This window comes from Dipodomys merriami, unplaced genomic scaffold (assembly GCF_024711535.1).
Source record: "Dipodomys merriami isolate MVZ:Mamm:240054 unplaced genomic scaffold, mDipMer1.0.p SCAF_654, whole genome shotgun sequence".
NCBI classification, from domain to species: Eukaryota; Metazoa; Chordata; class Mammalia; order Rodentia; family Heteromyidae; genus Dipodomys; species Dipodomys merriami.
This window is the reverse complement of record NW_027206240.1, coordinates 506,595-529,124: the sequence shown is the minus strand read 5'-3', so window position 1 is coordinate 529,124 and position 22,530 is coordinate 506,595. Positions and strand designations below refer to the sequence as shown.

Genomic DNA, 22,530 nt, shown 5'->3' with positions numbered 1-22,530 from the left:
TGCACCCCTAACCTTCCCCTCCTGGTAGAACCACCCACGTGGTACAGTGCATCTGCTCTGCCTTTACCTCTTGTCATGAAGTAGTAGCTCAATGAACAGCCCTGTGACTAACACAAAGCCTACCACCCTGCCCCTCTTTTTTAGGGGGTGAAGAGGCCATTGCCGAGGGTGGTACTACTTCAAAGCCAGCAATGGGTGGGTGTGGGGGGAGAGGGTGCTGGCCCCACCCTCTGAAAGGCTCCATCCATCCAGACGGTTGAGGGCAGATAGAGACTCATTACTCTCAATGTGTTTTAGTTCCAGACTGGTGCCCTACCAGGTGAGCCACACCTCTACTTCTGGCTTTTTGCTGCTTAACTGGAGATAATCAAGGATTCGTCTGCCTGGGCTGGATTGGACTGAGATTCTCACATCTCAGCCTCTTGAGTAGCTAGGATCACAGCTGAGACCCCAGCACTCACCTGAAACCTGTTTGATCTCTCATAAGGGATAAAAACAGGCACCCGTGGCTCACACCTGTAATCCCGGCTACTGAGGAGGCTGAGATTTGAGGCTTGTGTCTCAAGGCCCGCGCCTGCAGGAAAACGAAAACGGTACAAGCCCCTTATCTCCAAGGAATCAGCAAAAAGCGGGATCTGGAGACGTGGCTCAAGTGGAAGAGCACCAGCCTGGAGCAAAAAGACTAATGAGCTGAAATGTGGCCAGAAAGCCACACATGAATACATCCAGCAAGGGCTAAAGCTGTGTGATTCTCCGCAAGGCGAGAGAGTTGGTATGAAGGTGGAAAATAGAACAGCAGCCCCGAGGCTCTAGTGCCAGGTGTTTATTTCATACGGGGTTGACGGACGCGCACAGATGGACACACGCATGCGCACTGGGGGAGGCCTCGCAGCTCGGGGCTCCCCGGGGAGGGGGCCCCATGGTGACCAGGAGAGCGTGGCTTCGCTCCCCCGCCCTCCCCTGGGTGGGAGGGGCCGAGCCTCGTCGGTGCCGCGCTTAGTTCAGGCGGAAAAGCGACTGGCCTGGTCCCGACCCCGGGGTCAGGGGCCGAGGCCGCAGCCGGGGGCGGATGATGTCATCAGAAGCACGGGGAAGGGTGGGGGCCACGACTGGGGGTCGTGACCCCGGCCTCGCTCCGGGGCGGGAGATGGTGCGTGTCTATTGCTTGGCCTTGATGATGTCCACGAATTCCGGCTTGAGGGAGGCGCCGCCCACCAGGAAGCCGTCCACGTCGGGCTGGCTGGCCAGCTCCTTGCACGTGGCCCCAGTGACTGACCCTGCGGGAGGGGCCGGAGGGGCGTGGTCAGGGCAATGGTGATTGGCCGGTGGCTGGGGCCCAGCCAGAAATGGGAGGGGCCTGGCCATGATGGGTGGGGGTTAACCAGGGCTGCAACAGGATTGGTCAGGTTGGGCGGTGGGGTGGGGCTTAGTCATAGCCGACAGAGATTGGTCAAGGTAGGTGGGACTTAATCACAAATGGGAGGGTCTGGCTGTGATGGGTGGGGCTTAGGGCTGGGAGGGGCTTGGTCAGTGATGGTAGAGGATTGGTCACAGATAGAGGACTAGTCTAGGTGGGTGGGACTTAGCGGTGATAGATGATTGGCCATGGGTGGGGCTTAGTCACAAATGGAAGTCTGGTCCTGATGGGCGGGGCTTAGCCCTGGGCGGGGCCTGGCCCGGGATAACGGACTGGCCAGAGTGGGAGGGGCTTGGTCAGTGATGATAGAGGATTGGTCCTGGGTGTGGTTTAGTCACAAATGGGAGGGTTTGGTCGTGATGGGTGGGGTTAAGGGCTGGGAGGGGCTTGGGGGTGGTGATAGAGGATTGGTCAGTGATGATAGGACTAGTCAAAGTGGGTGGGGCTTAGTGACGATAGATTGGCCATGGGTGGGGCTTAGTCACAAATGAGTCTGGTCCTGATGGGAGGGGCTTGGCTGGGGATGGTAATGGACTAGTGGGGGGTGGGGCTTGGCCAGGGCTGGGCGCCGGGGACCCCATTCTTACCACCCATCAGAGAGCACTTGGTCCTCTTCTCCAGGTACCCCAAACCAACTCACCTCCATAAATGATGCGGGTGTTCTTGGCCACGTCCTCGGAGACGTTGGACTTGAGCCATCCCCGGAGTTTCTCATGCACTTCTTGGGCCTAGAGCAACAAGAGGAACGGAAAGTCCTGCGTGAATCAGAGGAAAACCACCGACACCCATGGAAAGTTCCTCTGGTTTCTAGGCAAGAGCCTTGGGACCTGAACTGGAAACACCAGAGCTCTAATCCCAGCTTGGGCTCTGGTATGGAAGTCTTAGTGAAGTCATTGGAGGCCAAGGGGCTTCGCTTCCTGTTTGTTTCTGTGCCAGCTCTGGGCTCTGAGTTCAAGTCCAGTCAAGGCTGGCACTCTACCACACAAGCCACATTCCCACTTGCAGCTTTTCGGGTGGTTCACTGGGCCTAAGAGGCTCACAGACTTTTCTGCCTGGCCTGGCTTTGAATTGTGATCCTCAGATCTCAGCCTCCAATGTGGCTCCGATGACAGGCGTGAGCCACCAGTGCTTGGTCGAGCTCCTGGGCTGTTACCTGTTGAGGGGTGGCCGTCTTGCCCGTACCAATCGCCCACACAGGCTCGTAGGCCAGGACAACCTTGCTCCAATCCTTCACGTTATCTGCAGGAGGAAGATCACAGCCCCTGAGGTAGGAAGAATGATGGTGGCCTGCTGCCCCCTGGTGGCCCATGCAAGACCTACAGGTGGCACGTGGTCTTTGCAGCGGCTGGTGCAGAAATGACTGATTTCAGCACCAGGCCACAGGAGCCCTTCCTTTTCCCGGACATGAGGCCAGGCAGGCTGGGGAGTTTTTGGTCCCCCCCCAAAGGTGTACCCCCTTTTCAGCAATACCTGCGATGACCTTGGTTTGTTCAAAAACGACCTTCTCGGTGATGCCCGCTTCCCGCTCATCCAGCTTCTCCCCAATGCAGGCGATGACGCCCAGGCCTTCGGACAGGGCGTGGGCTACTTTCTGCCCAATCAGCTGTGGACGAACAGATTCGGTGAATAAAGCATTTCTGTTCTCTTTGTGTGCCTGCCCCGGGCCCCTGTTGTCCCTGAGTTTTGTTGTTTTTGGCCATCCATGTCAGGCTAGCTGGGCCCAGGCTGGCTTTGCACCTAGCTCCTCAGATCTCAGCCTCCTGGGAAGCTGGGATTACAGGTGTGCGCACCAGTGCCCGGTCAAAGGTCAATCGGTCTCCTCTCCTCATCCCTCACCTCGTCTGATTCCCCGAAGACGTGTCTTCTCTCTGAGTGGCCCAGGACCACCCACGTGGCTCCACAATCTTTGATCATGCCAGGGCTGAGGGGGAGAGAAGCAAACAGGGTTCAGCAGGGCGGAAAGTCGGGGACGGGCCTTCAACTCACCCATCAGCCGCTTCCGTCTCACCTGATCTCCCCCGTGAAGGCGCCGTTGGGTACTTTGTAGCAGTTCTGAGCGGCCACAGCTATCTTGCAATCCAGCTTCTGCCTGGCATAGTCGATGTAGGCAGTGGGGGCCGCACAAACCACCTCTGAGGAGGAGGCGGAGGAGCGAGGGGCCTTCAGTGGCTGCGCAGAGCCCTCAGCCGCTCCACGCCCCAACGCGATGACCTTTGCCTACTTCCCAGCCTAGGCCGGGCCTGCACCCAGCTCCTGGCCAAGGCCCCTAACCCAGCCCGGGCCCTCCCCCTGCCCTCTGCACTTTCTGATCGGCCAGATCTCCGATTTCCCCGGGCTATTCTGGGCGCGGGCACCTCCCAGACTCAGCATTCCTTGGGGGCCAACCCAGGGAGTATTTCCCTTCTGAAATAGCTTAGCTCCACTCTCCAGCCAGGCCAGGGTTTTCAGAAAAGAAAAAAAGGGGGGAGGGCCCAAGGCGTGGGTCTTTGGGAGCATCTACGCCCCCCTGATGAGAGCCGGGGATCTGGGCTCCGGGTGGGCGGGCAGGATGGAGAGGAGGCCCGGCGCTTCCCGGTTCCGAGCCGGGGCTCGATCCCCACACCCCGACGGCTCAGGCCTGTGGGGAGGGGCGGTGGGAGACCCTCCCCGTCCTCCTAGGGTGCCCGGGGGCTGGCGGCCGGGCGGGCGGGGCGCGGGGAGGAGCCGGGCCGGCTACGTGCGGCGGCGCACGGAGCGGAGGCCGCGCGGCCCGGCCTCGCCCCCGCGCCCCGGGGCCCGGGGTCCGCGCCTCCCCCCACCCGCGGCTTCAGGGGGGCTGGGGTTCGGCTTCCCACACATAACGGGGGCTGCGACCGACTTCCGATCGCCCACAGCGCCTGCCCCGTGTGGCCTCGGGCCCGGGCTAGGAGCCACCTTCCTCCGGGGGACCCGGGAAGCCGCTTCCCGCGCGGCGGGCCCCGGGGATCGCGGGCCTCCCCCGGCTCCCCCGGCCTCCCCCGACCCCCGGCTCCCCCGACCCCCGACCCCCGGCTCCCCCGACCCCCGACCCCCGGCTCCCCCGGCCTCCCCCGGCTCCCGGCCCCGGCTCACCGGTGTCGGCGGGCAGCGCGGCCGCGTTCAGCGTGGCGATCAGCTCGCCCAGCGTCTTCTTGCGGCCGTTCATCTTCCAGTTGCCCCCGACGAAGAACTTCCTGCCCGGCGCCATGCTCGCACACGGCTCCTGAAGGTCAGCGGACGCGCTCGGCGACGGGCACGGGCCGCTCATATAGAGCGCGGCGAAGTGGAGCTCCGCCCTGCGCGAGCCCGCCATGCCCGCCCTCGGTCCGCCCCGGCCCGGCCCCGCTCCGCCCTCGCTCCGCCCCGGCCCGGCCCCGCTCCGCCCTCGCTCCGCCCCGGCCCCGCCCCGGCCCGACGACAGCGTTCTGGCGTTCCTTTTCTCCTAGCAACGTTCTAGGGGGCGGGGCCAGAAGTGGGGCTGAAGGCGGGGTCGGGACGTGCAGGGGCGGGGCGAGGCCGAAGTCGGGATAGGTGGGGGCGGGGCAAGGCCGGACTCGGGACGTGCAGGGGCGGGACCAGAGGCGGGGTCGGGCCTGTAGTGGGCAGGGTGAGGGCGGGGCTGAAGTCCGGACGTGCAGGGGGCGGGGCCAGGACGTGCAGGAGGCGGGAATGGGACGCGCAGGGGGCGGGGCCAAAGGCGGGGATGGGACGTGCAGGGGGCGGGGCCAGGTCTCCCGGGTCTGTGGTCTCCACCCGGCGCCCAAGGGCGCCCCCTTGTCTTCACGGCCCACCCTGGTCCATGCGCCCTGGAGACCCAAAGGCCTGGGTACTGGTGACGCTGGGGGGGCCCCCACCCTTTCCCTCCGGTGTGCCGGGGCCCGACCCCGGGCTGGCGCTACCCCTGGAGCCACAGCCCCGCTTCCGGCTGGTTCACTGCCCGGGCTGGCTTTGAACCGCGATCCTCCGATCTCAGCCTCCCCTTCCCGAGCCGGCCCGGGGAGCCCGCGCTCCCGCACTTCCCCCCAGGACCCGCAGACGCGGAACTTTGATTCACATCGTGTATTTTGGCATTTTCCAGAGAACAGGGAAGAAACGAGATGGGGAAAGGGAGAGGGGGGGGAGACTGAGGCAGGAGGGCGAAGGGGGGGGTCCCCGCGTCCCTCAAATCCCTCCTTGCCCACCCGCGCGCAGGACGCACACGCACTCGCACGCACGCACACGCACTCACTCGCACACACGCACACAGTGGGGAGGGAGGCACAGGTTCCCTCTTCCCAAGGGGCCGCAAAGCCACGCCCACCGCCCGCCCCGCAAGGTGAGACCCCGCCCCCACTTGCGGGGCGGGGCGGGGGAGCAGCAGAGCCCGGGAGGGGAGGCCAGCCAGCCCAGGGACAGGGGCCGGCCGGGCCCCTGCTGGCCCCCCTGGTCCCCCAAGTCTATCAGGGGGCCCTCCTCTTTGCCTGGTCAGTCTCCTGTGGCCTCCAGCTTCTTCCCTGCTGCTGGGGGCAAGAAGAAAGGGGGGCCGGAGGAGCAGGGGGCCGGAGTCCAGCGCTGCCCCTGGCCTGTCCCCTGCGCCTGCGCGGCCGGGGTGGGCGGGCTCTAGGTGGACACTCTCTGGTAGAAGTAGATGTAGCCCAGGTCCTTGGGCGGCTTTTCCGACGCGCACACTTTCTGGTCGTTGTAGATCACCCACCTGGAGACGACAGGGGGACACAGAAGGTGACCCCTGCTGTGTCCACCCTGCCTCTCGGCCAACACCCCGAGTCTAAGCCTGGACCCCGCCACCCCCAGATCTCGGGCCCGACGCTGCAGGCCTGAGCGGCCTGGGCTCTAGCGGATCTCTCAGTCAGCAACTGCTTCTGGGGCTACACCAGGGACTTAGCTCTGGGCCTCAGCCCTGACCCTGAGTTTCTTCTGATCTAGGAGAGTGCTCTACCACTTGAGCCACAGCTCCACCTTGGGCTTTTTTTAGTAGCTGATTGGAAATAAAAGTCTTACAAAGCCAGGTGCTAGTGGCTCCTGCCTGTCATCCCAGCTACTCAGGAGGCTGAGATCTGAGAATCGAGGTTCAAAGCCAGCCTGGGCAGGAAAGTTCATGAGACTCTGATCTCCAGTGAACCACCAGAAAACCAAGTGGTAGAGCACCAGCCTTGAGCTGAAGAGCTGAGGGACAGGGCCCAGGCCCAGAGTTCAAGCCCCATGACTGACAAAAAATTTTAAAAAGTCTTATGGACCTCCCTGTCTGGGCTGGCTTCAAACTTTAATAATCAAATCACAGCCTGGCTGAGATTACAGACGTGCGTGCGCCATCAGCACCTAACTTAAAGCAATTAATGTGATTCTCATGTAATTACAGTCAGACTACTCAGCACCTCAGGCTATAGGAAAACGGCCTGAACACACACAGTACCTCTGTGTGGGCCACTACTGGGCCTTGGACTCAGGACCTAGACTGGGTTTTTCCACTCAAGGCTGGTGCTCTACCACTTCAGCCACAGCTCCACTTCCAGAGTTTGCTGGTTAACTGGAGATAAAAGTCTCATGGGCTAGCTTCCAACAGGGATCCTTAGATCTCAGCCTCTGAGTGGGCAGGATTACAGGCGTGAGCCACTATGCTCAGGCCTTCTGGAGGAACAGAACATGCCGCCCTCCATGAGCATTTACGAAAGCAGAGACCAGGCCGTGTTCTCTGGCTGTCCCAGCAGAGAGGAACAAAGGTCAGGAGACCTGAGGATCTCTGTCCTTCTCCTCTGCCTCAGCCGCCCTTTGCTCTGTGTGTGTGTGTGTGTGTGTGCTTGTCCTGGGCCTTGAAGTCAGGGCCTGGGCTCCTGTCTCTGATCATTTTCACTCAAGGCTTGGTGCTCTACCACTTGAGCCACGCCTCCACTCCCACCTTTTCTTTGGTGGGTCACCGGCAGGAAGTCTCAGCCTTTTCTGCCCTGCTAACTTGAAACTAGGATGGGCGGCTCTCCGCTCTCTGATCAGCGGAGACTACAGGCGTGCGCTCCAGTGCCTTGGCTAGTCCTTGGCCTCTCCCACCGCATTCTAGGGGCGCGGCAGCTGCCCCCCCCCTGCAGCCCCTTACCTGCCCTCCTTCTTGATGTGGCAGACATAGTGGCCACACATGGTAGACGTGCCCATGTGGCTGATGAAGGCGAAGAGCTGATACTCTGGGGACGGAAAGTGGGGGCACGGCTGAGGACGGGAAAGGGTCCCTGAAGGGACAGCTGCCTCCCGGGCCCTCCCTTCTCGGGCTCATTCCCGGAAGCAGGGGCTGATGGGGGTCCTGTCTCCAGGGCCACTCACTTCCAGGCCCATCCCGGACTTTGGGGCCCACCGGGCCGGACTCGGAGATGGAGTCCGCGGCCGAGCGGCCCTCAGAGATGTCCATGGCGGCCTCGGCGTCCAGGTCGTCGATGTGGCTGAAGATCCAGTCCACCGCGCGCTCTAGACTGTTGTTCTGGAAGGAGGCGGTGGTTTTAGGGGACCCCGACAAGCCGGGAGTGGGGGTGGTGTTGGGGGATGGGAACAAGCACCCCCTCCGAGCCCCTACCGTGGCCCGCAGCGCCTTGAGGGCCTGGTCGCGGGAGAAGCCCATGGACACGATGGTGCTCACGCAGTCCTCGGGGGGCGGGTCCGCAGGCGTGCTCGTGGAGCCCGGCCCGCTAGAGCCAGGCAGGATGAGGGGGTTGGCGAAATCTGCCGAGGGGGGAAGGGGTTGGCGTGTGGGGGAGGCTGCAGGCCCCGCTCCGGGCCCCCCAGGCCCGCGGCCTACCTGGATCGTCCATGTGCGACATGACCCAGTTCATGGCGGCCTCGGCGCCGCTGTTGCCCGTGTAGTAGACGGCCTTGCGGCAGGCGTCCATAGGGAACCCCATCTCCACCAGCTGGATGATGACCGACTCGTCCAGCATGGGAGCTGCGGGGGAAGGAGGGGGGCAGCAGGGGGGCGCCGGTCAGACCCCCCTCCCCATCCCTTCCCCTGCCCCATGCACGCCACGCCCATCCCCCACCCCATGCATTATCCCCCCCCCACATTGACTGGCACTTGTTCCAGAACTAAAAAGAAAACGCACAGCATCATGGGGGCCCCTATCCCCAAGGCTGTTGGCTTCCTGTCCAGGCTCACAGAAGGAGCCCCATTTCTGGAGCATGACACCCCAACACCCAGAATGCGGCTGGCACAGGGGAGGGGGGCGCAGTGGCTCCCCCCTGTCACCCCAGCGATTCAGGAGGCTGAGCTCTGGGGATCATGGTTCCAAAGCCAGCCTGGGCAGCAAAAAGCCAGAAGTGGAGCTGTGGCTCAAGGGGTAGAGCGTGAGCCGGGAGAGACAGAGCTCAGGGGCAGCGCCCAGGCCTGGAGTGCCCAGTGTCAGGAATGGCAGTAAAAAAAAAAATGTGGCTCGGAGCAGCCCACGGGGTCCCCAAGGCCATGGGGGGGAGGTGGGAGGAAATGGGAGCGGGAGGAGAGGAGAAACACAAAGGGGGGGAGAGGCAGGCAGAGCCCCCCGTCAGCACAGAGCGAGGCAGGCAGGAAGAAGAGGCACTAACATGTCGGAGAGGAGAAGTGAGGGGAGCAGAAGGAGTCTTCGTCTTCGTTGCCATAGAAACCAAGGCTACCTTTGGGCTCGTCCGGTGTGACGAGGGGCGGGGCGATGTCGGGCAGCTCCTCCTCCCCGGGCTGCAGCCCTGTGCCCCGCAGCTGCGAGATGTCCAGCTCCTCCGGCATCTCGATGGACACGTCTGCAAGGGGAGGGCCAGGGTCACCGCGGCCGCCCCCCGGGAGCCTCCCACCGGGCATGCGGCGCCCACCGCTAACGGAAACGAGGGCCAGGCCGGGCGTCCGTGGCTCCCGCCTGTCATCCTAAGCTACTCAGGAGGCTGAGATCTGAGGATCGGGGTTCAAGGCCAGCCCGGGGCAGGAAAGTCCACGAGACTCTGATCTCCTGTGAACCACCAGGAAACCGGAAGTGGCGCTGTGGTTCAAGTGGTAGAGCGCCACGTATATCTGTGACCCAATGAGGACTGAGTCAACTTCATAGAAAGACGCAGGCTCCGAAAAAAATCAACACCACTACCCAAAACCACCAATAGTGACACTGCCCAAAAGGAATTGTGCTCATGGCCCAACTTATGGAATGGTAGCTCCTTCATACAACACTTTAATAGCACCACAATGATACTAAAAAAATCAGCTTCAGCTGTCAACCACAACTACACAACCACAGACACTTTCGGCTTTAGCCAGTGCTTTGCCAACTAGACACGTTTGCAAATATCCACAGACAGTTTTTACATCTCTCACATGAAAAGCCCGAGAGCCACTTGTTGACAGCTGATCAGGGCCTGACTTTTCTTTTTTTTTTTTCCTAGCATTTTCTCTGCCCTCAGCTCGACTACCATACCGAGTTTCTTGGGCACCCAGTCTAAGCCGAAGGTGAATTTCTTGATCTGGATAACCAGGTAGTCAGGGAACGAGGCGAAGCGTGTGGTCCTGGAGAAGAGAGAAAATGCTGGAACCACACACTGCGGGGCACCCCTCTGTGGCCTCTACGCTCAGGCAGAGCCCTGGCAACCCCACCACACAGCCCGCGCCTCAGCTCGTCCCGGCTGGCATCAGGACCCCGAGGAGCTGCGCAAGCCAGAAAGAAGGTACTAGAAGCCAAGGGCTGGGGCCAAATCCCTGAGTCAGCCTGGTCCGCTTTCAGATACTGATGCCACGCCAGGGACCCATGCCTGACAGGCAGACTGGTAGAGCTGAGCTTTGGTGCACGGCAGGTACTAAGTGGGTATGCTCTGCCACAGGGAGACACGCGACGCAGAGAACCCGCACTACGGGAGGAGGAGCGGCGGGCTGGGAACCACAGCACCCCCAGGGTCTACACTTCCTTGGGCTGCTGAGATCCTAACCAATAGGGGTGGGAGTGGCTGAGATCCTAACCAATAGGAGTGAGAGTGGCCAAGATCCTAACCAATAGGGGTGGGAATGGCCAAGATCTTAACCAATAGGAGTAAGAGTGGCCAAGATCCTAACCAATAGGAGTGAGACTGGCCGAGATCCTAACCAATAAGGATAGGTGAGGAGCTTCTAACCAACAGGGATGGGAGTGATTGAGCTCCTAACCAGTAGGGTGGGATGGAGGGGGGACGGGGAGGGACAGGGACGCACTTGAGGGCCACGGACTTGGCCTGCAGGGCTGTGCTCCAGAAGTCGTCCACCTGCTCGGGGGCGCCGTAGGCCTCCAGGCAGGAGCTGAAGGGCACCTGGGCGCGCACCAGTTCCGGCAGCGACGCCTTCTCCTCTTCAGCCTGCCGCTTCTTCTCCTCGTATTCCAGAAGCTCCTCTGGTGGGAAGGCCGGGGCGGGGCGCTCTTAGGCAGGCGCCCCTTCACCCCATCCCTAGTCACTGGCGTCCCGGCCGGGCCCGGGGAGGCACCCACCTTTGTTCAGGGCCGCGTCCATGGGCACGGGCAGCTGCATGATGTAGTCCACGCGCTGCGTGTACTTCACCTTCTCCGTGGCCAGACACTTGATCTTCTCCTCCGCCAGGAAGCGGAACACTTCGTTGGGGTTCTCCGAACTCCGGCAATTCCTCTATGGGAAAGCGACAGGCTGGGGGGAGGGGGTCTGGGCAGCCAGGAAAAGGGTGCCAGCCCGTGTGTGTGTGTGTGTGTGTGTGTGTGTGTGAGTGAGAACTCGGGTTCTCCAACTCACTCAGCCCGCTTGCTCACTACTGGTGCTCTACCACTTGAGCCACGCCTCTAGTCTAGCCTTTTGCTGGAGATGGAATCTCAAGGACTTTGCTTTCCGGACTGGCTATGAAATGCAACCTTCCAGAGCTCAACCTCTAGGGTAGCCAGGATTACAGGCATGATTACAGCTCCACCTTGAACTCTGGGCCTGGGCGCTGTCCCTCAGCTCTTCAGCTCAAGGCTGGTGCTCTACCACTTGAGCCACAGTGCCACGCCCGGTTTTCTGGTGGTTCATGGGAGATCAGAGTCTCAGGGACTTTCCTGCCCAGGCTGGCTTTGAACTGCGATCCTCAGATCTCAGCCTCCTGAGTAGCTGGGATGTCAGGCGTGAGCCACCAGTGCTTGGCTGACAATAGGGACTTTTGATGGAGCTCAGGCCTGTCTTGAACTTGTGATTTGTCTGCCTCAGCTGCTCATAGGTCAGATGTGCTGGCATTTCAACTATGCCCGCTGTATTTTTCTTTATAAGCCAAAGTTTTGTTCTCATGCCATTTTTTTTTCTTTGCAAAGCTGGGAATGAAACCACAGGTAAGCTCTCCCGAGGAACAACACCCAGGCCTTCCCTGTCATCTATGCTCCCCTCCCTCCCTCCCTCCCTCCTTCCCTCCCTCCCTCCCTCCCTCCCTGGTGCCAGTTCTTGGATGCATGAACTCAGAGCCTGGGCGCTGTCCCTGAGCTTACGTGCTCAAGGCTGGTGCTCTACCCACTTGAGCCACAGCTCCACTTCCAGCTTTTCTGTAGTGAGCTGGAGACCGAGAGTGGCCTGCCTGGGCTGGCTTTGAACCTTGATCCTCACAGCTCAGCCTCCTGCCCCCCATCGCTGTAGGCATCTCCGCAGCGAGGCCGGGCCTCCGCGGGGCAGCAGGGGCCCCACGAGCAGGGGCGGACTGGAGGAGGGCACGGGGGAGGGCAGGGCAGGGCGGCCCTCACCTCCACCATGTTGATGAGGTGCAGGAAGAACTCCTGGGCGTCCTGCTGCCGGTTGGTGGAGAACTCGGGGTGGCCCTTGCCGATGAGGGCCTTGAACATCCGGGGGGCAATGCCGTCCTGAAGCTCCTGGGCGGAGGAGGACAAGGCTCGGCTGGGGGTCGGAGGCCGGCATGCGGCTCCCGTGTCACCAAGGAGGAAGACGCCACTCACCTTTTGTTCTGCCACCTGCTCGCCATTGCCCGACTCCAGTGCTGGCTTGGAGTAATCTCCCGAGAGAAGCCCGTGACCCAGCTTGGCCCTGAAGCAACAGCAAGAGACCCCAATGAGCCACAATCCATGGGGTCCCCTGGCTTTTTGCTCCCATCCCAGGGCCCATGGAGGAGGAAGGACACGGGCTGTGAGGCCGTGGATTTGGCTACATACACTTGGGTGCTGAAGTCCTGGGTGGGGTCGGTTGGAGCATTCTGGAAGATCTTCTCCAACTTGTCCACATACCTAAAGAGCAAAGGGAGGAAGAAGTAACGAGCAGGGAGGGAAGAAAGGGAAAAGGGCAGGAGTCGTGAGGGCAGCGGCTACCGTTTCTTTCCAGCCACTTCCCACCTTCCCTCGCCAACCAGGCTCTTCTCTGCGCTCTGTGCACAACAGAACGAAGGGAAGGATGACGGTGAAGAGTTCAAGTTGAGGGCTGGGCAGGTGGCTCAGTGGTAGAGCGCTCGCCTCGCATGCATGAAGCCCTGGGTTCGATTCCTCAGTACCTCATACACAGAAAAAGTCAGAAATGGCGTTGTGGCTCAAGTGGTAGAGCACCAGCCTTGAGCAGAAGCTCAGAGACAGTGCCCAGGCCCCAAGTTCAAGGCCTAGGACTTGCTCTCAATCTCCACTACTGAGAACACACACACCAGTCCTGACGTTTGAACTTGGGGCCTGGGGGTTATCCCTTAGCCTTCTGGTCCCCCCCCCCCCCCAGTCGTGGGGCTTGAACTCAGGGCCTGGACATTGTCCCTGAGCTCTTTTTGCTCCAGTCTAGTGCTCTACCACTTTGAAAGCCACAGCGCCACTTCTGGTTTTCTGGTGGTTCATGGGAGATCAGAGTCTCACAGACTTTCCTGCCCGGGCTGGCTTTGAACCGCGATCCTCAGATCTCAGCCTCCTGAGCAGCTGGGATGACGGGCGGGAGCCACTGGCGCCCGGCTGCAGGAACTATTGTCACTGGGACACACCGGCCCTGAGGGCGGCGGAAGGGGTGTGGAGGGGCGGGTTGCAGCGGGGCAAAGGGGAATCTCAGGGATGCAGGAGGTCGGGGCGCAGCAGAAGGGGGGCCACTCACTTCTTCTGGAAGTCAGGGATGCTGAAGAGCACCTGGACCACAGAGTTGAGGTAGCAGCTGTTCCCCAGGTTCCGGATGCCTGTGTACCCAGGCCCAAAGAGGGGCTGAAGGGACACCCCCGACTCCTGGATCAGCTCCCATTCGCCAATCCGCTGGTTCATGTCTATCTCCAGTTCTGTCATCGTCTTGTCCGTCTGCAAGGGCAGGGGAGGCCTGGTCACACTGGGCCCCACATCCAGCCTTTTTATTTTAGTGCCAGGGCTGGGGCTTGAACTCAGGGCCCTAGGTGCTGTTCCTGAGGCTTGGTGCTCCAGGCTGGTACGACTGCACTTGAGCCACAGCTCCCCTTCCAGCTTTTTGGAGATGAATTAGAGAGATGAGTCTCATGAATTTCCCTGCCCGGGCTGGCCTTGAACTGCGATCCTCAGATCTCAGCCTCCTGAGCAGCTGGGATTGCAGGTGTGAGCACTGGCGCCCCTTTGGTGTTTCTGAAAGAGGCAAGACTCCATTGACAGGCACTGGAATGCGGGATCCTCTCCCTCTCCTCCACAGTGCCTACCTATTTGTGTTCATAACTGAAGCCGGCCTTTCCTTCTAGAATGTAAGGCAGCGAGAGTGAGAAGCACCTGCCTTATTCACACAGGAACTCGCACAGAGTAAGTATCAAGCAGGGTTCACTGAATGGATCAATGGTTCTAGAATGTTCCACAAGAGAAGCAGACAGGGCCTGGGAATACAGCTTAGTGCAAAAGTGCTTGCCCAGCATGCATGAAGCCCTGAGTTCAATTCCTCAGGACCACATACACAGAAAAAGCTGGAAGTGGAGTTGTGGCTCAAGTGGTAGAGCGCCAGCCTTGAGCGCCAGTAGCTCAGGGACAGCGCCCAGGGGTGGGAGACGCAGGCTCGTGCACCGGGCTGCAGCGTCCTGGGAGAAGGAGAAAACTCCTTCCAAGTCTGGGTGGTGGTAAGTTGGCATAGGACCGGACACTCCCAGCCACAACCTTGGGGGAAGACACCGGGAGGCGCTCGCTGAGCCCCTCCTAATGGCGCCACGACCCATAAACAAGCCCTGGACACTTTTCCTATGTGCAATACGTCTGTGTCTCCTGTCCCTTGCTACCTTTGGCCCACGCACCTCCTACAAACTTTCTGCCTTGTGAAGCTGCCACGTGCTCGTTAGCTAAGATCTACTGTCTTCCTGGGTATGCCACGTAGAAGCAGGTGATTCCCTAATAAACCTCGTCTACACCTGCAAAGGTGTAGTGTACGCTCTACCCACCACCGCGCTTTCAGGTCTTACTGTGTGAACACCACCACCCAGGCCCTGAGTTCAAGTCCTACAACCACCACCAACAACTAAAATCAAGAGAAGCGGATCTATCTTGGGGGCATGGGTGAATGGTGGAAGGAGGCCCACCGGAAGCCGGAAGCAGAAGAACCGGAAGTGGCCAGGTCTCACTCACCTTCTGCATCTTCAACATGTCAATGCCAAAATGGGACAGGTGCTCAGCCAGGCTGGGGTCCAGGACCATGTCATCCTCGTCGTACGAGTACACGTCTGGCAGGAAGCAGACACAGGGTGAGGGGTGGGCCTTGGGTCACCCACCCCGAGGCCCACCAGAGGGGACCTTGAGTGGCATCGCGGGATAGCCTGGGAACAGCTGTCCTCTTGGCTTTCCCGAGTTTTAATAGAACTATTTACATGGCTAACAATCAAGACCGGTTAATCATAACACATCACATAGCTATCATCAAGTAGCTATAAAAATAGTATTCATACAGCACAAAGAACTGTGAATGCAGCTATAACTCTACTATAGTAATCGTCTACCATAATAAATAAGTACGAGGCAAAATAATGTCAATATGATTTTCTACCACAAGTTCTTCTAGAGTTTGCCGTGTGGGAACTGGGCTCTGGTGGCTCCCGCCTGTCATCCTAGCTACTCAGGAGGCTGAGATGTGAGGATTGTCATTTGAAGCCAAACCCAGGCAGGAAAGTCCATGAGACTCTAATCTCCAGTGAACCACCAGAAAACCAGAAGTGGGGGGCTGTGGCACAAAGTGGTAGAACACTAGCCCTGAACAAAAAAGGTCAGGAACAAGGCGCAAGCCCTCAATTCAAGCCCCAAGACTGACCAAGGAAAAGAAAAAGAAAAAGAAAAAAAAAAGGGGGGGGGAGTGAGGTTTGGAATCAATTCTAACTCTGACTCCACCCTAGTAGTATAAGGTATCAGAGTAAGATCATCATATGGTATGATCCCCAAACGGATCATATGCACAGCTACCTCTGGGAAGGGAACTAGCCCTTGGGGAGAGGCGGGTACTAGACATTTATCCACTCAGCAGGCTGAGATCTGAGGATGGAGGTTCAACGCCAGCCTGGGCCGACAAACCTGAGAGACTCTGATCTCCAGTGAACCAGCAAAATACCAGAAATGGAGGTGTGGCACAACGCGGTAGAGCACCAGCCTTGAGGCCAACAGGATGTGAGGCCCTGAGTTCAAATCCCGCTAGCAGCACAGAGAAATCCTGTCTCCGATCTTAAGCGTTTCCCTGTCCACCGGGAGGCCGCATGCACGGTGCTGGCGCCGTGTGGCCGGGCCGGGCCGGGGGCGGGCCGTACCGGCTCCGTCGGGCGTGATGGTGCCCAGCTTGACGGCCAGCGGGTAGCCGGTCTCGCGGTAGTGCTCCACGGCGTGGTTGTTGCCCCCGCTGCCGTCGAAGTAGCGGCGGCCGCACAGGATGGAGCCGTCCGTCAGGTTCAGCCACAGGTTCTCGCGCATCTCGCACTTGGCGCACTTCCAACCGCTGGTGGGGAGGGGGGGAGGGCGGCGGGGGTCAAGCTGGCCCGGGAGGGTCGCAGGGGGGGCCCGGGCCGTCCCCCTCCCTCATCCCTTTGCAAGGGGGCGCGGCCTCGGCGCCGGGCTCGGGAGGCGGGGCCGGTGTGGAGGAGGGAGGCGGGGCCGGTGTGGAGGAGGGAGGCGGGGCCGGTGTGGAGGAGGGAGGCGGGGCCGGGGTGGAGGAGGGAGGCGGGGCCGGGGTGGAGGAGGGAGGCGGGGCCGGGGTGGAGGAGGGAGGCGGGGCCGGGGTGGAGGAGGGAGGCGGGGCCCGTGTGGAGGAGGGAGGCGGGGCCGGGGTGGAGGGAGGCGGGGCCGGGGTGGAGGTAGAAGGAGGGAGGCGGGGCCGGGGTGGAGGTAGAAGGAGGGAGGCGGGGCCCGTGTGGAGGAGGGAGGCGGGGCCGGGGTGGAGGAGGGAGGCGGGGCCGGGGTGGAGGGAGGCGGGGCCGGGGTGGAGGTAGAAGGAGGGAGGCGGGGCCGGGGTGGAGGAGGGAGGCGGGGCCGGGGTGGAGGAGGGAGGCGGGGCCGGGGTGGTGGGAGGCGGGGCCGGGGTGGAGGAGGGAGGCGGGGCCGGGGTGGTGGGAGGCGGGGCCCGTGTGGAGGAGGGAGGCGGGGCCGGGGTGGAGGAGGGAGGTGGGGCCGGGGTGGTGGGAGGCGGGGCCGGGGTGGAGGAGGGAGGCGGGGCCGGAAGGGGGTTGGGCGGAAGGGGCGGGGCCAGGCTCACCAGGGCGGGATCCGCGCCGGGTTGTCCAGCTGCTTGAGGTTGAAGGCGTGCTTGGACACCTGCCGGACCTCCCCGTCCCAGGCCTGGACCTCCTGCTTGCGGGACGCCGAGTCGGCGGACAGCAGCGCCTCCACCGCGCTGGTCACCTGCGGGCGCGAGCGTCAGCCAGGCCGGGCTCCATCGTGTGGGAAGCGCAGGAGGATCGGGGCCGGGGGCCGGGGCTGGGGCTGGGGCTGGGGGGGCCTAGAGGTCTGCGGATGGTGGTTTGAAGCCCCCCCCCCCCCCCGCTGGAAGGTCTGGGAGACCCCTAGTGCCATTAGCCAGCAAAAGACCGGAAGTGGGACATCACACACACACAACCCAACGACAGACAACAACAGCGCAGGGCGGCATCGAGGCCCCGAGGTCAAGCCCCCGGCGCGGTGGAGGGATGGGGGGACGCCGGTACCCGGTCTCGGACGATGTCCGGGAGCCCGCCCAGCCCATCGCGGGCGATCTCCAGGTAATCCGGCAAAATGACAATCTTCACATCCTCGTCGTATTCAAACTTCTCATCAGAGAGGTCGAACCCGCCTTCAACGCCTGGTGGGAGGGAGTGAGGAGTCGGCAGGCCCGCTAGGTCTGTGTCTCTCAGCTGACACAGCACCCCTCCTCCTTTGCCCCCCACCCCCAGCCTCCGACTACTGATCCAATCGCAGCGAGCAGGCCAGCCTAGCCCAGCCCACGGAGACTTCAGGGGGCTCACCAATAGCCAGCCGGGTGGGCTTCTTCCGGGGTGGGTCGCCAGTGCCGGAAGTGTTCTCCTCTTCTTTCTGCAATGGACAGGAAGGGCAGGGTCGGAAGGGGGAGACAGAGTGGGTGGGCGCAGCTGAAAGTCTGAACGACACAAAATATTGGGTGAAAGAGCCGGGCACCAGTGCCTCACATCTGGCATCCTAGCTGCTCAGGGGGCTGAGCTCTGAGGATCATGGTTCAAAGCCAGCCTGGGCAGAAAAGTCTGTGAGATTCTGATCTCCAATGAACCAGCAAAAAAGCCAGAAGTGGGACCGTGGCTCAAGTGGTTGGAACAGCATCAGCTATTACCAACAAGCTCAAGGACAATGACTGGACATTTGAGTTCAAGCCCCAGAACTGTCAGAGAGAGAGAGAGAGAGAGAGAGAGAGGGAGAGAGGGAGAGAGCTGGGCATGAGCAGTTCATTTCAGTCATCCTGGCTACTCAAGAGGCTGAGATCTGAAGATCGCGGTTCAAAGCCAGGCCAGGCAGGAAAGTTCATGAGACTCTTGTTTCCAATAAACAACTCCAGAAAAGGTGGAAGTAGCACTGTGGCTCAAGTGGCAGAGCGCCAGCCTTAAGCAAAAAGCAGCTCAGGGACAGCGCCCAGGCCCTGAGTTCAAGGCCCAGGACCAGAAAAAGAAAAAAGATACCAATGGACAGTCAGACTCAAAATGAGCATCCTACCACACGCCGGGTCCGCCGGAGGTGCAGATAGACGCGCTGCCCCGTCTTGTTGAAATGTCTCTCCACATACTGCTTGCCGAAGCCCAGGAACGTGTTCATGCAGATGTAGAGACCACCATCGGACTCCTGGAGTGCAGGAAAGAAGGGAGGGAAGAGGAGGAGGGGATGAAATGCAGCCCAGTGGGGAAATGAACAACCTGGAATCAGACTGGTTCTCCAAAAGAACATTCATGTTCTCCAATGCAGCCTGGCCCTCGCCGAACTTATTTAGCCTTTGGGGACCTGCTTCAGGGATGGCTGAGGTTGTCTCCCATTTCCCGAAGACTCTGAGAACATCTTCCCAGGACATGCTTCTTCCTTCTCGAGGAAGACTTTAGAGGCCACCAATACACAGGGGGCAAAAGATCCAGAAAGTAAATGGAGACAAAGTACTGTACCCTTCCAGTATCATGAAGACAAGACCTGAAAGTCACATAACTCTCCCCAAATCAGTGACACCTAAGACAAATCCTATCTGATCTCTAGAATTCTGAAAGCCTGCCACGCTACTGAGGAGGCTGCCAAATGAGGATCGCAGTTTGAGGCCAGCTGGGGCAAGAAAGTGTGAGACTTTTCTCCAGTGAACCACCAAAAAGCCAGACATGGTGTTGTGGCTCAAGTGCCAGCCTTCAGGAAAAAAAAAAAAAAAAAGCTTGAACTCAGGCCCTGAGTTCAAGCCCCAGGACTGGCGCATGTGTACACACACACACACACACACACACACACACACACACACACACACACACACACACACACACACACACACACACACACACACACACTTAAAAAAAAAACTTTCCAGATGAGAGATACCTGCACTACACTGGAAAACCATACATGTAAGCTGAGATGTCAATAGTCCAGATCTTTCCTTTACTACACTGTAGGAGATAACTGAGCCTTGGTCCACAGACTCCTGTCTCTTTCTCTCCACCCCGCCCCTCCTCTCCGGCTGCATCTGGCTCTAAGAAGCAACCTTGTTTGGGGCTCACAGCTAAACTTGAACTTGCTCTGATAAAATCATGAAGTTCAGCATTGTGATTGTGTGTGTGAGAGAGAGTACTGGTCTTGAACTCAGGCTCTTGTGCTCTTGTTCGGTTTTTTCGATCACAGCTGGCGCTCTACCACTTGAGCCACCAGCTTTTTGTGGTTAACTGGAGATCAGTCTCTGACAGATCTTCCTGCCCAGGAATGGCTTTGAACCACCATCCTCAGATCTCAGCCTCCTGAGTATGGCCAGGATTACAGGTGTGAGCTATCAGCTCCTGGCAAATCCAGCATTTTAAACCCACCAGTAACCCATCGGCCGCTCAGCTCACTGAAATCTCACCTACCTTAAAAGCGATGACTTTTTAGAACAATCTGGCAAACATGTGCTGAGATGGCTGACCCACATACAATCCAAGAACAGGGAAAGGTCAGCGCCCACCAGGAATCAGCTCGAGAGAAGAAAATGGACCCTCTCCAAAGCTGCCCTGTACCTGGGCCTTTGTCACAGAGTCAGGACCGTGGGACAGGGAATTGGAAACAGTAAGATTGGCCTGACATCCATGGCTTTGAGCAACAGGCATCCTCTTCCTGGAATCAAAGCCTTGGTGGCCTTGAAATTCTCTCTGCTGTGATATTAAAAATAGAGCATTGTGCAAAGCACTTCTTGGCTGGATCGATCTCTCTGTGCCCCTCCCTGCCGCTGCATCGCTCATGAACAAGCGGAGCAGTTGGCACCAGGAGGTCAGCTAACCTCTTCTTCCCATGAAGATAATCAGATATGCGGGGGTGGGGGGAGGTCTGTCCCAAAGCAACTAGGCCATCAAAAAAGACAAAGTCTCTGAAAGTTACAAAACTGCTTTTTGGCCAGAAGCCTGTGGCTTACTCTGGTCACCTTAGCTATTCAAGAGGGCTGCGATCTGAGGACCAAGATTTCAAAACTAGCCCAAGGCAGGAAAGTCTGTGAAAAAAAATCTTATCTCTTGACTAACCAGCAAAAAGCCAGAAGTCCGGGGGTGGCTCAAGTGGGAGAGCACCAGCCTTGAGTGAAAAAGCTCAGGGGCAGTGTACTGGAGGTTCTGAGGTCAATGACCTGTGTTGGCATACACAAAAACCAATCGTTTTTTTTTTTATTTAAAGCTGTTATTAACGGGGGCAGGGGGGAGTAAGTGGACATAGAAAAACCCACTTGTGCAGTGCGCTCGGTGGTTGACACCTGCAATCCTACCTACTCAGGAGGCTGAGATCTAAGGATCACAGTTTGAAGCCCGCTCCAGGCAGAAGAGTCCTTAAAAGTCCAATTCACCAGCGAAAAGCAGGTGTAAAGGTGTGACTCAAGTGCTGGAGCATCAGCCTGGAGCAGAAAAAGCCAAGGGGGCAGGATGAGGCTCAGATTTCAAGCCCCAGGCCTTGCAAGAAAAGAAAACAACACCCACCTACTTCTACCCTCTGCTGAGCATGAAGGGAAACCTTGCCCTCCAGAGAGGCACGGAGGGGGGGGGGCAGCGATTAAACTCTTAGATGTTGAGTTTCATCAAGGATCTGAAACCTTGGAGGCACAGGTCCTCTCTTACCTCTGCCCAAAACAAAACAACCACCACCACAAAAAAAAAAACAAAACCACACCAGCACACTGTCTGTGTCTCTGGGATGGAAGGCCAGCAAACCACAAATGACAAGGATAGTCCTGAATCCGGGTCCCACACCAGGCTGCTAACCTCGGCCTGGGGTGATGCATTCATGAAGACTTTCCACTCTGACTTGCAGTTTTCAGGCGGTGGTGGTGAGCTTGAGTCTGGCTTGAGCACCCGGGGCAGGGCCCAGGCTGGAGGGGAGGGGTGGGGAGGGGGGCGGGTCCCGATGCAGCCCTCTCAGGGCAGGCCTGGGGAGACGGGACTCCTGTTTGGGGGGAGGGGAGGGGGGGGGGAATGGGAAGCAGGGCTGCGGGAAGGGAGGTGCGTGTAGCAGGGAGTGGGCGGTGGCTTTTGTCTAAGACAAGAGTGGGAGCCCGCTGGGAAAAGGGGAGGCTCAGCATCCTCAAAAATCAAATCAAATCTCTCTAGCAATACTTCCAAAGGGGGAACCCCACCCCCACCCCCACCCCGGTCACCTTGATGGACGCGAAGGGGAGAGGAGGAGACGAGTGCACAATCACAATCCACTTCAGAGGAGAAACGACCCCTCCCTAGCACGGACGACCCACCTCCCCGCCCCCCCACCCCCACCCCCGGTCCCTCGAACTCCATCTTTCTCCCATCCAGTCTCGTTCTCAGCCCACTTCCAGACTAGGAGCTGCAGCCCCCATTCCATCATTTCTCCCTACCCCCACCCCCAGCCCCGGCCCCGAACAGTGGGGAGTCGCCCCCATTCCATCCACGCCAGACTACAAACCCCGGGGAGCCGTGCGCGGCGGGCAAAGCCAGCTCCCAGGGTTTTGCAGGGGGTCCCCCTGGGGGATGTAGTTCGCCGGCTGGGCGGCAAACCCTAAGTTAGAATGGCACCGAGGGCAGAGGGGGACTACAATCCCCACAATGCGCCGCGACATTCGAGCGGGCGCGGCAGGGCGCGGAGGCTTCCGGGAGAGCAAGTCTCACGCCACGTCCGGGCTAATGAAAAGCAACGGAGCAAAGGAGCGTGCGAGACTACAAGTCCCACGATGCATCGCGGGGAGGCGGTGGCCCAAGCCTTGCAGGCCCCGGCAGAATGACCAGGGCGATGGAAGGAAGTCGTGGTCGCCGCGAGCATGGGGAAAGGGCTTACCGGCGTATCGAAGGAAAAGGCGCACTCGTCTTTGTGGACCCGGTCTCCAGCCTTGGGGACCCGGATCGTCGGCAATACTGACAGCAGCGCCTCCTCACTCAGCTCCGCCATGACACCGGCAGCAGCTTCTCCACACACACGGCGGCTCCCACCGTTCCCAGTCCCCCTCCCACCCCTGCTCTCCCGTCCAATCAGGGCTGCTCGCTCGGCGCGTGCGCTCAAGGCAAGACGCGCGAGAACGGCGGTTGACGTAGCCTGCTGACCGGCGCCCCGCCTCCTGCCCTACTCTTGGTTACC

General features: G+C 59.9%; 2 protein-coding genes across 4 annotated transcripts; both read right to left on the bottom strand.

The window, feature by feature from the left end:
• Positions 1–808: 808 nt before the first annotated feature.
• LOC138815639 (triosephosphate isomerase) lies at positions 809–4,742 on the bottom strand. Its single transcript, XM_070005055.1, has 7 exons — positions 4,508–4,742; positions 3,426–3,549; positions 3,254–3,338; positions 2,888–3,020; positions 2,571–2,656; positions 2,058–2,145; positions 809–1,277 (listed from the first exon to the last, which is right to left on the bottom strand). The coding sequence occupies exons 1-7, from the start codon at positions 4,725–4,727 to the stop codon at positions 1,159–1,161; spliced, it is 855 nt and encodes a 284-aa protein (XP_069861156.1). The 5' UTR covers positions 4,728–4,742; the 3' UTR covers positions 809–1,158.
• Positions 4,743–5,458: 716 nt separating this feature from the next.
• LOC138815632 (ubiquitin carboxyl-terminal hydrolase 5) lies at positions 5,459–22,416 on the bottom strand. 3 transcript variants are annotated; one of them, XM_070005044.1, is made up of 20 exons: positions 22,234–22,416; positions 18,448–18,573; positions 17,733–17,799; positions 17,436–17,569; positions 16,988–17,133; positions 16,050–16,234; positions 14,887–14,981; positions 13,424–13,617; positions 12,520–12,591; positions 12,307–12,394; positions 12,097–12,222; positions 10,855–11,008; positions 10,584–10,758; positions 9,820–9,908; positions 8,966–9,157; positions 8,190–8,333; positions 7,968–8,113; positions 7,721–7,874; positions 7,500–7,584; positions 5,459–6,107 (listed from the first exon to the last, which is right to left on the bottom strand). In XM_070005044.1, exons 1-20 carry the CDS (start codon positions 22,342–22,344, stop codon positions 6,014–6,016), a joined length of 2,577 nt encoding a protein of 858 aa, XP_069861145.1. In that variant the 5' UTR covers positions 22,345–22,416; the 3' UTR covers positions 5,459–6,013. The 3 variants fall into 3 exon arrangements, with proteins under 3 accessions (XP_069861145.1, XP_069861146.1, XP_069861147.1); XM_070005045.1 differs by having other exon boundaries at positions 9,035–9,157; XM_070005046.1 differs by lacking the exon at positions 22,234–22,416 and adding an exon at positions 21,192–21,212.
• Positions 22,417–22,530: the final 114 nt, after the last annotated feature.